General features: G+C 43.3%; 2 protein-coding genes across 2 annotated transcripts in view; both read right to left on the reverse strand.

Annotated features, from left to right (window-relative positions):
• LOC311124828 (centrosomal protein 20-like) lies at positions 1-1,297 on the reverse strand. Its single transcript, XM_084198925.1, has 4 exons — positions 1,250-1,297; positions 789-986; positions 569-653; positions 1-432 (listed from the first exon to the last, which is right to left on the reverse strand). The coding sequence occupies exons 1-4, from the start codon at positions 1,275-1,277 to the stop codon at positions 297-299; spliced, it is 447 nt and encodes a 148-aa protein (XP_084055051.1). The 5' UTR covers positions 1,278-1,297; the 3' UTR covers positions 1-296.
• A 2,464-nt stretch (positions 1,298-3,761) lies between these two features.
• Positions 3,762-12,947, reverse strand: part of LOC311124827 (multidrug resistance-associated protein 1-like) — a gene marked incomplete at both ends in the record, with an annotated part of 36,899 nt that continues 27,713 nt past the window's right edge. The window contains 19 exons of the mRNA XM_084198924.1: positions 3,762-3,870; positions 4,024-4,218; positions 4,647-4,813; positions 4,915-5,073; positions 5,272-5,418; positions 5,717-5,818; positions 6,090-6,216; positions 8,473-8,672; positions 8,943-9,253; positions 9,558-9,765; positions 9,973-10,090; positions 10,253-10,334; positions 10,454-10,649; positions 10,869-11,036; positions 11,154-11,330; positions 11,500-11,626; positions 11,724-11,793; positions 12,449-12,536; positions 12,631-12,777. Coding sequence (XP_084055050.1) covers positions 3,762-3,870; positions 4,024-4,218; positions 4,647-4,813; positions 4,915-5,073; positions 5,272-5,418; positions 5,717-5,818; positions 6,090-6,216; positions 8,473-8,672; positions 8,943-9,253; positions 9,558-9,765; positions 9,973-10,090; positions 10,253-10,334; positions 10,454-10,649; positions 10,869-11,036; positions 11,154-11,330; positions 11,500-11,626; positions 11,724-11,793; positions 12,449-12,536; positions 12,631-12,777 — 2,898 coding nt within the window. The remainder of the gene's footprint in view (positions 3,871-4,023; positions 4,219-4,646; positions 4,814-4,914; positions 5,074-5,271; positions 5,419-5,716; positions 5,819-6,089; positions 6,217-8,472; positions 8,673-8,942; positions 9,254-9,557; positions 9,766-9,972; positions 10,091-10,252; positions 10,335-10,453; positions 10,650-10,868; positions 11,037-11,153; positions 11,331-11,499; positions 11,627-11,723; positions 11,794-12,448; positions 12,537-12,630; positions 12,778-12,947) is intronic.

Consider the following 12,947-nt stretch of genomic DNA (forward strand, 5'->3'; position numbering starts at 1 on the left):
TATGCTAAAAATGCTTTATTTAAAAAAATCTACAATTTATTTTACATACATCTTTATGAGCAATTTGGCACATCAAAAGCTTACTATGTACAGCTATGCTGACATAGCAGTAGTGAAGAACTTACTACATTACAGACACTCAGGGAACGAACATTTGGCCAAATAAAATAAAATCCAGACCTGTTTTGGCAACATTAACACACACTACTAAGGCTTTCTTGACATCAACTGCAGAAAGAATGCTCAACACCCCCAGTCCCAGTGCAATCTGGAGTGACAGACAGGACACACCTGTGTTAAGACTCAGGACCAATGAGTGTGTTACTACGGTCTCTGGTCATTGTAGCAGGTGCTGAGCCCCTGAGAAACAGCTTCCCTCCACTGTCTCCACTGCTGCTTAGGAAGTGGGATAGCAAGCCGTACAGTAGAGGCCTGAAAATACACAATATGTATGTATTTAGTAGGCCTAATAGTAGTCTTTACAGTATTCAATCAATATAGGTAAGACTCTCAGGTCTGGAATCAGTTTCCTGTGGCCTTTTTTAAAATCATTTCTAGATAAACTTACACAGATCTGGAACTGGGGTCCTCCACCACTTTCAGCTCATTCGCCATGAACTGTCTGTCCAGGGGTACCTCAGGTTGACCGGATTCTGAAAAACATTGATTTCATATAGTCATAAAATCAAACTTATAATTGAATAACGGTGAACCTACCAATGGCACTTATATTCAGGTCTGAAATGGATTGTCATATGGTTGACTTGAATGCAATGCATAATATTCACCTGCTGTCAACACTGACGCTGTGTATCGATACTTGTTGAATTCCAGGTACTCGCGGATGAGCTCGTTGATTAGAAGGTTCTCGTGCGACAGCTCGGGACGCGGCTCGCTTTGATCATCCAGCGCATTGAACACCTCAGCTCTGATCCGAGCCTTCAGCTGACCCAACACACCTCGAGACTCCAGGCTCTCTCTCAGAGCTGGGAGAGAAGATAAGTTGTTGAAAAACGTAATAAAAAAACCTCTGCAATTTGTGGGGACCTATTGATAACATATACTTTAAGGTGTGTTGTTCTGTGCGATGGCCAGGCAAACTTTGATAGTTAGCTAGCTTGCGCTACCTACTTTTCCAACTGTGTCGTCTAAAACACTGTGCGTTACACGAACTATGAAATAGTTGCAATTCGCTTGAGTTCAATAAATGTAATATAGACTTTAAAGTGAAAGAAAGGGCAGTGCTTACCGCATTTCAGTTCCGTTATGGTCGCCATTGCAACAGGTATAAACAAATGACGTTCGTATGCCTCACCGAGTTCAAAGGGTAAACTGGTAGCTGCACAAATAAACTTTTGCTCCCACCTAGTGGTCTGAATGGGTTACTTGCCTCGGTCGTTTTCCACTAGTTACTACAGCCACAAAGGCAAAATAGTCTATGTCGTAAACATTTATGAAAACAAAAATGAGCTTTTTGTTCTTAATTTAAGGTCAGGGTTAGGCATAATGTTAGCAGTGTGATTAGGGTTAGGTTTAAAATCACATTTTAAGAAGAGAAATTGTAGAAATAGGTGGGTTTTATGACTTTGGCTGTGGTAACTAGTGAAGACCAAGCAAGTCCTCCAGACTGATTACTGTAAGCAAATTATAATATAATAATAATATGCCATTTAGCAGACGCTTTTATCCAAAGCGACTTACAGTCATGCGTGCATACATTTTTTTGTGTATGGGTGGTCCCGGGGATCGAACCCACTACCTTGGCGTTACAAGCGCCGTGCTCTACCAGCTGAGCTACAGAGGACCACGTCAGAAATTATGCCTAATGTTTGCATCACAGGAGGTTGGTGGCAACTTAATTGGGGAGGACATGCTCGTGGTAAAGGCTGGAGTGGAATCGGTGGAATTGTTTCAAATACATCAAACACATTCCATTTGCTCTGTTCTGGCCATTATTATGAGCCGTCCTCCCCTCAGCAGCCTCCTGTGGTCTGCATACTCTGTCAATGACAGGCTTTGGAAAATGTGATCCCATTTATATTACAGTCCTTACATTACCCAACTGCCTGCAGTCATACTTGACTCATACTTATATAAGGCATAGAGGCATAATTGTATAAGGTTTCACAGACCAGACTGACGAAAACATTATTTTCAAAACAGTTTTATTATTTCCAGCATGAAGTATTGTACAGTACAATTCTCAATCAAAAAATTAACAGATTGAATATAAAAAGTATAAATATAATACAATCTCTTAGAATTTGAAGCCAACTTACATGTTCATTATATCACATAAATATTTTTTAGTTTCTTCTTAGCATATTGTCTAAACCAGTAAGACAAAAATATTAAGATCCTTTGACTTCTCTTGGAAAAGTCCATATTATGGATCTGTAAAATATATCTAAACAGGAAGGAATGTCTATTTACAGTCAGTCATAACCAGAACCAAAGGAATAACAATATCACTGACATTGAATGGTATGTGATGACAAAGTCTGTTACCTCAATATTTCACCCATAGCTTTGAGAACTAGGGTGTGTGTGTTCATGCGTGTGCGTGTGTGTGGGTGGGTGGGTGGCACGCCTGGCAGATGTAAAGTGGAGAAACACATTCTTTTTTTTAATTTTAACAAATTTGTTCCATTGTTTTGAAAAGGCATTCTCTTCATTCATGTCGGTTTTCCAGTCACCACTGTAACAGTTGAACGCCCAGGTTTTTAGGCCTACATATCCGACCATACTGATTCTATTGACCGTTTTATGTGTTTACTTAGGACTGAAATAAACAAATACCGCAGAATAGTTGGACGCTAGGCTAGCTAAGCACCTTGGCTCGCTGCAGTATGTTTCTTCTTTGACCAGACTCATAAAACACTGAAATGGCTGGGTAGGAATCAGACTGATGAGTGTGTTTGTGCGTCTGAAATGGCACCCTATTCCCTATATAGTACAAACCTAAGAAAGTGCACTATATTCTATGGAATAGGGTGCAATTTTAGATTGATGACTGTGAAAAGCTTTGTTTTCTGGGTTGTACAGGGTTAGCCCTTTAAGGCTAGTGTTGGGTCAGAGGATATTGCTCCACTTTCTCTAGACTTACCCTGTGGTCGGTTGGTATGAGAATAGAGATGGATTTATTATTCACATGTTTTCTGTCTGATGAGATGATTTGAATAAAATAGTTGGATTTGGTTGCCTGAGATTTCAGCTCAACATCAACAAAGGTACCTAAGTGTTCTTCATAAAAACACTTCATAAAATGTAGCAGATCTACAAAAATAATTTGGTTCACATTCAGAGACTGAACCAAAGTCCTTTGGATTTTGCACTCAATCTGACTTTCAACTCCATAAGTGTCATTGGCACACTTTACATCAAATATTTAAAATGTTTGTGTACCCCTGACAAGCCTAGCAACAACCATCTGAGTCCAATAAGTTGCATAAATTACAGTCTTTGTGGCTTGATGTCTCTTTCCCCTTCCGAGCACTGGTTTGAGTGTGCGTAGGTTACATGTCTTTATCATGACCAGAGAGCACATACTGTTCACTAAATCGTCACCACATTCACTTCTGGGTCGTCCTTGGTTTGCATCGACATCAGTTCTGGGTCGTTCTAAAAGCATTGCTCTCAGGAAGAGTTTGTGCTGCCTGGATCGTGGAGCTTGGAATGGCCGATTCGACATGTGTTGGTTTGGAAGAGCCAGGGCCATCAGAATTTTCCCCTGGCCAGAGCCCCTTGGAGCTGGGCAGCTTTTAGACTAGCCCAGCCTCTCGGCACATATGGTAGAACTGTCCCCTGTTTGAGATGAGGTTGGCTGGGGAGTCCATCTCCGAGATATGGCCTTTGTCCATCACTATCACTCTGTGGAACGAGGAGAGAGAAGATGTGTCAGATTCTGTGACTGAACCATTGATTTTGAGATGTTGCGACATCATTTGACTGGGGCGTAGTAGCTACTAGGTGTAGGAAAGGAATTGATATGCACATCCCAAAAAGTAAAGCAGAGAGCCTTACCTGGTATAGTCCATGATGGTGTTGAGGCGGTGGGCGATGGTGAGCACGGTGCAGTCCTCAAACTGTTGTCTGATGGTGGACTGGATCAGGGTGTCTGTCTCCAGGTCCACGGCGGCCGTGGCCTCGTCCAGAACCAGGATCTTGGTCTTACGGAGGAGAGCGCGGGCCAGGCAGACCAGCTGGCGCTGACCCAGACTAGAGAAGGAGACAAATGAAGGAAGGTTGAATATTGGCACTTGAAAACATTTGAGCACCAGAGCACAGAATATAGAGGTTGACAGATGATAGAACCAGATATAGTAGACCAGATGAACCAAAAATAATGCTCAATAGACTATCTTAATTGAACGTTTTTTTTTTGTCCAGGACTAGGCTTAATCAGGATGCAGGAAACCATTCCTAGTCTATATGCTTAGTGTTTGGTCTTTGGTGGTCCTTTGTAGCTCATTTGGTAGAGCATGGAGCTTGTAACGCCGTGGTAGTTTGTTCAATTCCCGGGACCACCCATACGTAAAATGTAGGCACGCATGACTGTAAGTCGCTTTGGATAAAAGCGTCTGCTAAATGGCATGTATTTATATATACTATTATATTATTTGGTCAAATATATCAATTGTCCGTACCTGAGGTTCTCGCCTCCTTCCGAGCACTCATAATTCAGTTTGTCAGGCAGGTTGGACACAAAGTTCTTGAGGTGAGCAAGCTCTAGCGAACTCCATATTTCCTCGTCACTATACGTGTCAAAGGGGTCAAGGTTCATACGCAGAGAGCCAGAGAACAACACGGGGTCCTGTTGGAGGAAGAACCAAATGTCAGTTACCATCACTGTAGTAAGAAATGTTTTTTGGGATTATCAAATAAAATAAATCGATCAATCAATAACTGTAGTACCTGTGGGATGATGGTAATGCGTGATCTGAGGTCGTGGAGTCCGATCTCTGCGATGTTGACTCCATCGATGTAGATCTCTCCCTTGGCTGCCTCTAGGATTCTGAAGATCCCCAGGGCAAGAGAAGACTTTCCAGCTCCGGTTCTGCCCACAATGCCAACCTAAGAATGACAAATGAGACCGTTCGTTAGATAGGATTAAATAGATTTTACTGGTCAGGTCACATGGCTGGGAAAATACCCATTGTCCTAAGTATCATAAAACTGTGAAAGGAGTATGTTGCTTCAGATAAAACTGAATTTCATAAACAAAGCATAATGGGTACTGTAGAAGGCTACATCATTCTAGATTGTAGTGACCTTTTCTCTGTCCTGGATTTTCAGGGTGATGCCCTTCAGTGCCCAGTCCAGGCCCTTGCGGTACTGCAGTCCGTAGTCTTGGAACTCTATGGTGCCAGTCTGAGGCCAGGCCAGAGGCAGGGAACTGCCCTCCACGTTCCACGCAGCCTGGTGAGTATAGAGAACATTTTAGATTAAATGGATCTGTCTCTCTATATCTATGTTCTTTGTCCCTCTATGTCTATAGTTCTAAACAGGTTAGTTTCACAACACTTCAGATACTGTAAACCTGGCTAAAGAATGGTTAGTTTGTCAACACTTCAGTTACTGTAAACCTAAAAAAGAGAATGAATAACAGTCATGAACCAGGAACTGCCAACATAACTTACAACTTTAATGTCATGACTTATATAACAGCTCATTTCATTGGGGTATTAGCTAATAGAGAGGGTATGTAGATGCTTACCTCTTTCGCAGTGTCAGCGTACTCCTTCACCCTCTCAACAGACACAATGTTGTTCTCTACGTCTGTCCATGATCTCACAATCCAGCTCAGAATGCCAGTCACCTACACAACACAATTGCGAGGTTCAAATGAAAACAGGGCTCTCTCATTTTAGGTAATATGCAGTTAGGATTGTGCAACACATAGGTAGGCTATTGTTCTGCTTTCTTTTCAGTTTGGTAAACCACACATTTTCTGATGCAATAAAAGGGATTGCCTGTAATGGGTTTTGTATGATTGTAGCCGGGTAGAAAATATAAAAAGGACTGTTCTTCTTTGTTGCTGAATGAGTCGGTTATCTATAATGACTACGGTATAGGGTATAATATCTTACCTGGAGGGAGTGTGACACAGCCAAACCAACAATGCCAGGGCTCAGGGTGTCTTTCCCTATCACAGAGAGAACAGCTGCAGCCAAGACCACACCATTACCGACGAACTCAAGATTAACTGCCAACCACCTGCGGATATCAGGAGATGAAAGTCAGATTAGTTGTGGAGAAAGTTTTTGCCTCCATCATTCATCATGGAGGTGTTTTGATTATATTCTGACACAATCACAACAATTAATTAATTAATAAAAATAACAAATCGTGTCAAATCGCCAGTTGGCAACCCATCCCTTGCGGGATTAATTGACAAATAAACAAACATTACAATGATTCACAGTGATAGTTCACAGTGATAATTCTTCAGGTGTTGTGCGTACCGCATAAAGAAGGAAAAATAAATCAATACATAATAGTAGATAAGGTTATCCAAGCAATAATAATAACCCTAGAGTAGTAAAAAAAAGAAAGAAATACAGATAAATAAATACAGAAACATTTAACGGAAGGCGTTTAAAACCGGTCTGTCACAAAGAGAAGATTGAAGTGTGAGAGATATAGGCCTACACACAATCTATATACAGTGAGGGAAAAAAGTATTTGAGCCCCTGCTGATTTTGTACGTTTGCCCACTGACAAAGAAATGATCAGTCTATAATTTTAATGGTAGGTTTATTTGAACAGTGAGAGACAGAATAACAACAAAAAAATCCAGAAAAACGCATGTCAAAGATGTTATAAATTGATTTGCATTTTAATTAGGGAAATAAGTATTTGACCCCCTCTCAATCAGAAAGATTTCTGGCTCCCAGGTGTCTTTTATACAGGTAACGAGCTGAGATTAGGAGCACACTCTTAAAGGGAGTGCTCCTAATCTCAGCTTGTTACCTGTATAAAAGACACATGTCCACAGAAGCAATCAATCAATCAGATTCCAAACTCTCCACCATGGCCAAGACCAAAGAGCTCTCCAAGGATGTCAGGGACAAGATTGTAGACCTACACAAGGCTGGAATGGGCTACAAGACCATCGCCAAGCAGCTTGTTGAGAAGGTGACAACAGTTGGTGCGATTATTCGCAAATGGAAGAAACACAAAAGAACTGTGAATCTCCCTCGGCCTGGGACTCCATGCAAGATCTCACCTCGTGGAGTTGCAATGATCATGAGAACGGTGAGGAATCAGCCCAGAACTACACGGGAGGATCTTGTCAATGATCTCAAGGCAGCTGGGACCATAGTCACCAAGAAAACAATTGTAACACACTACGCCGTGAAGGACTGAAATCCTGCAGAGCCTGCAAGGTCCCCCTGCTCAAGAAAGCACATATACAGGGCTGTCTGAAGTTTGCCAATGAACATCTGAATGATTCAGAGGAGAACTGGATGAAAGTGTTGTGGTCAGATTAGACCAAAATCGAGCTCTTTGGCATCAACTCAACTCGTCGTGTTTGGAGGAGGAGGAATGCTGCCTATGACCCCAAGAACACCGTCAAACATGGAGGTGGAAACATTATGCTTTGGGGGTGTTTTTCTGCTAAGGGGACAGGACAACTGCACCGCATCAAAGGGACGATGGACGGGGCCATGTACCGTCAAATCTTGGGTGAGAACCTCCTTCCCTCAGGCAGGGCATTGAAAATGGGTCGTGGATGGGTATTCCAGCATGACAATGACCCAAAACACACGGTCAAGGCAACAAAGGAGTGGCTCAAGAAGAAGCACATTAAGGTCCTGGAGTGGCCTAGCCAGTCTCCTGACCTTAATCCCATAGAAAATCTGTGGAGGCAGCTGAAGGTTCGAGTTGCCAAACGTCAGCCTCGAAACCTTAATGACTTGGAGAAGATCTGCAAAGAGCAGTGGAACAAAATCCCTCCTGAGATGTGTGCAAACCTGGTGGCCAACTACAAGAAACGTCTGACCTCTGTGATTGCCAACAAGGGTTTTGCCACCAAGTACTAAGTCATGTTTTGCAGAGGGGTCAAATACTTATTTCCCTCATTAAAATGCAAATCAATTTATAACATTTTTGACATGCGTTTTTCTGGCTTTTTTTGTTGTTATTCTGTCTCTCACTGTTCAAATAAACCTACCATTAAAATATAGACTGATCATGTCTGTGTCAGTGGGCAAACATACAAAATCAGCAGGGGATCAAATACTTTTTTCCCTCACTGTACATATGTGCTCTTTGCTAGAGGCCTATGTCTGGAGCTAAATATTTGTATAATTTAATTATAGGTCACCCTTTTTTCTTTTATTCCAGGCTTTATCAAAAAATTCAGAAAACGGAAATACACAATGTACACCAGTCACCACATAAACTGGATATTTATTTTTGCCAGAGCATGTACTGCAAGGTGAATTTGTTGTTGCTATCAAACCTTACCTGGTGGCCACAAAGCGAGGGAAGTAGGAGGCCTGGTTGAAGTCGACCCTCTTGTTAGCCTGCACAATGAAGCGGTGCTGTTCTCCGAAGGCCCGTATGACACTGGCTCCCTGCACGGTCTCGTTGAAGTGGGTGTAGATGGGCGAACGGCTCACCGACTCCAGCCTCCGCAGCTGGCAGGATGTGGCCACGTAGAAACTCTGTAATGCACAACGGAAAAATAAAACATTAGGTTTTAATGAACCGAAAGTACCAAGAGGTGGTGTATGTGTGTGGAAGGGGGGTTTTCCACTCCAGCATTCCTAGTAGATTTACAGTATGTAGCCTGCAATTACTTAGCACTACTATGTTAGCAGGTGGAATAAATCACCATGCAAAACAACAACTTGCAAAATCAGCTATTTTAGTTTTCAAGAGTCTAAAACTATTATTTTCCCACAAAATGGTGGCTCAGCCGGTTAGAAACATACCTGAACGAAGGCGTAGAGAATGGCAAGGGGCAGGATGACGACCGCCGCAAAAGGTGTAGCCAGCATGACGATGATACAGACTTCCATCAGCTTGAAGAGGTAGCCCAACATCATCTTGAGGCCGTCGGGGATCATGCAGTCGATAGCGTCAATCTCCTTGGCAAAACGGTTTAGGAGGTTCCCGCTGGGGGTGGTCTCAAAGAAAGACATGGGGGAGTGGAGAACGTTCTTCAGGAGGTCCATGTGGAGGTGCCGGGACGCGATGATACCTCCGACCGAAATGGCCACCGTGGTGCCGAAAATAGCGATTCCTGAAATATAAAATAAACTGCTGTTAGGATCCCTGCTGTTTGGCAACTGTGGTTTATATCATATACTGAAACTCTCAATCTCTCAGGACTCTTGGAGGACTAGTACAATGGAGGGTTACAACAGATCCAAATAAACAAACGTTAGTGGGATCAAAGATGGAATCCGCATTAGGGGAAACAGGGGCAGTTTCACCATGAAGGATTCCAGCTCAACTGTAGCCTATGCTGTTTCTCTTCATCCAAGTCAAAAGGACCTACTTTTATCTTTGGTGTCTTTTCCCAGTAAAATGCATTCGCCACTGACCTTGTGCGAAGCCCAGAGCCCCGTAGACGGCCAGCTTCATGTCTGTGTCGACCTGGGTGCCGTTGACGATGGGTTCGTCGGCCCACAGGCTCAGCCAGTAGTTGTAGGCCAGCGAGGCCCCCTGCTGAAAGGCATACAGGAAGAGGATGGGGATGATGAAGGCCATGCCGATGGTCTTGAAGTACTCCATGTACATCTCCAGCCTCACCTGTGGTAAAAAGACAGACAATCAGTTGCTAGAAATTGACAAACACCTGTTAATATGTGAAAGGTGAGAAAGAAGCTATGTTTGTTTTAAAGACACAATGTGCTGGAGCACTCAAATGGGTAAAACCTGTATGGCTATGGAGACTTTATAGTGTTGTTTTTAACCATAAGAGGTGCAGTCAAAAATCAGCTCTTGTTCTAGACTCACCCTCCCAGTGCGTGCCTTGTCAACCTCCATCAGCTTTCCCAAGTCCTCAGGAACCTGCTCCTCGTCTATCTCAGACATGGGCTCCATACCCTGCAGGTTAGTACTGTTGGTGTCACCCCTAGAGAACATAGAGGGGTTTCAGTTTGGTTTTTATTTTTAAGATGCTTGGCATGCTCAATGTGACGTTTTCTCCAATATAACTTTAGTATACCATTGAATCAATAAGAACCATGATATTATCAGGAAAAAAATACGTAATGTGTGCTGGAAATTCACTTACCCAATGAGCTGCTCTTGGGATAGATCTCTTGAGAATGGCATGAAGTCGGTCACACTCAGCCGTGAGCTGGCCCTCCTGGCACCTGCAACAATGGCACAAAATATTAATTTACATGGTGAATAGCTTGTTGGTGAGAAGCAAACGTTTGTTCATCAATGGCGATAATGACTTATCCCAAATGTCATCACAAGGAGGTCCTACCTTTCTGTGCGGCGGTCTCTGTGATGCTCTCTTTATGGTCGTTGCTGGCGAAGGTATGGATGAAGTCTGCAAAGGCCCCGTGGCGGCTCAGCAACTCCAGGTAGGAGCCACTCTCTGTGATCTCCCCGTCCACCAGCACCAGGATGAGGTCCGCCTGGGGCAGGAAGCTCATCCCATGGGTTACTAGGACACGGGTCTGGTAGCATAAACCACAGGAGGAGGATTAGTCAAAATAGACGATCAGCGGAACTAGCCTAATACAAATGGTGGATTTGATTTGAAGAATCTGCAAAATCATGCTTTTTCATCTCAAAACCACACAAGAAACAGTCGGTTACGTGTAAGCTTTTAATATTGATTTCTACAAGTATCACTCTGACTGCTAACAGAGATCATATTTTGGTCATATTTTTACCTTATCTCTTAGCACTCCCTTGGGTCCGATGACTTTGTCAAAGATGTGTTGCCCCACATGAGCGTCCACAGCAGACAGGGGGTCATCCAGCAGGTAGACATCAGCCTTCCTGTACACGGCCCTTGCCAGGCTCACCCTCTGCTTCTGACCACCCGAAAGGTTCAGACCCTGTCAGGGAGAACAATCAAGAAGAAGACATGACTCCAGATTCCAGAACATTCTAGAAGACCATTTGATTGACCATCTAGTGAAAGGAGATGGAATTCTAGAAGATTATTTTCACACCTTCTCCCCAATCTCTGTGGAGTCTCCAGCAGGCAGGATCTCCAGGTCAGGCAGCAGGGCACAGGCGTCCAACACCCGCTGGTACCAGGTCTTCTGCTTCTCACGACCAAACATAACATTGTCCTGGACCGTGGCATTCTGGATCCAGGCCTGCTGGGGTACATATGCCACTGAGCCCTGTGGAGACAGAACAAGAAATAGAGAGACATTAGCATTGAAGAAGAAGAACATTGAGTTCAAACCACACCCTCACAGACAGATTGTAACACTGAAACTGAAAACCTTAGATTCAATATATTCAACTTCTGTTGCTTCCTTGTGACCTATTTTAAGAGAACTTGTTTACCTTAATAGAGACACTGCCACTCCTCTTCTCTGTCTCTCCAAGCATGGCAGACAGCAGGGAGGACTTCCCGCTACCCACATGGCCCACCACCGCCACCAGTGAACCCCGGGGTACACGTACATTAATCCTGGAAACAGAGGAGTGGAGTTGTGTGAGCCTCATGTCTCTTAACGTAAACTTCAGACCGTTTTAAAGTGTGAAATGGGAATACTGTTGTGATTTACCTTTTCAGACATGGAGGACCTTCTTTAGTCCAACTGAACGTTCCATTGTCTATCAACACACCTTCCCCATCTGAGAAGAAAAAATTAAAAAGAGAGGGAGATAAAGAGAGGAGAGAGAGAGGAACAGTTGAACAGGCGCCAATATGTCCTCTGCATACAGGCATAACAGTTTATGCACCCGTGCAACAACTACCCAACGTTAAAAATATAATGTCCTTTCAAGTGACATGTCAAATTGCAGAGTCTACATAATTACAAGAGGTCTAGTTAGCTTAATCCTCAAAATTACAGTGTGTTCTTTTTACGAGCTGTCTTAAGGAAGTGTTGACGGATTACAGGCGAAGGAAACTGCTATTATTTATCCCGGAATCATACATCTGACTGTCTAGAAGTGATTTACATTCAACCACTGGATGGCAACATCCTATCATTACTCAGTCTACCCAGTCGACCTCGATCACAGGAAGTGACAACATAACATTACCCATTAAGGGTTCTGGATGGAATGCCATGGATGTAAACAACAAATCTTCGGAGGCTTGTTTTTATTGGTTACGACAGGCAGAGGCAGACCACAGTTCCCAGTGGGTAAGAGTTACTATGAGAGTGTTGTTGTTGATCAATTGCTATAGGGTGATACAAGGCCCTTTGCTCCACTCGGAGCCAAAAGTTATAGGTCAAGTATGTCAACATACATGGCCACCAGTAGGTGTAGGTGTTCTTACCGGTACTCAAAGAGGCCTTGGCTACATTGTCGTCTTTCAGCTCCTCAGAACACAGGTATTTCCCTAAGCGCTTCAGCGAGACTATGGCCTGAAATTCAAAGAGAAATCCATTGATTTTTAACAGTTCCACAAGACATTATACATTGGTTTGGTCTCTTGAATACTGGACATTGTATTTTCACCTGCATGGTAGTGCTCATGGCAAAGGGGAGCTGGCTCAGTGGGGTCTTCAGAATGTTGATGAGAGCCATGGAGACAAAGACCTTCTGGGCATCCAGGACGTTCTTGTCATCAATCAGCACATAGACACCAAACATGGCAAAGGCAATCTGGGGGAAAAAAACAAATAAGCACGATTGGGACACAGTGACCTGAAGCTGTAACTGTAACCACCACACACAGAATTCAGCCATGATACATTTCTACTGTGAGACTTGAAGCTATGAATAGAAAAGAGTAGGTTGAGCTATCCTCCGAAGACGAAATAACTACTACTACT

This window comes from Coregonus lavaretus, assembly GCF_964263955.1.
Source record: "Coregonus lavaretus genome assembly, contig: HAP1_SCAFFOLD_276, whole genome shotgun sequence".
NCBI lineage: Eukaryota > Metazoa > Chordata > Actinopteri > Salmoniformes > Salmonidae > Coregonus > Coregonus lavaretus.

Excerpts from the sequence above, each read along its gene's own strand:
- LOC311124828 (XM_084198925.1), bottom strand. The coding sequence starts at position 1,277 with ATGGCGACCATAACGGAACTGAAATGCG. Across the intron at positions 654-788 it reads AGCGTCAGTGTTGACAGCAG|AATCCGGTCAACCTGAGGTA; the intron begins GTGAATATTATG and ends AATGTTTTTCAG. Across the intron at positions 433-568 it reads GACCCCAGTTCCAGATCTGT|GCCTCTACTGTACGGCTTGC; the intron begins GTAAGTTTATCT and ends GTGTATTTTCAG.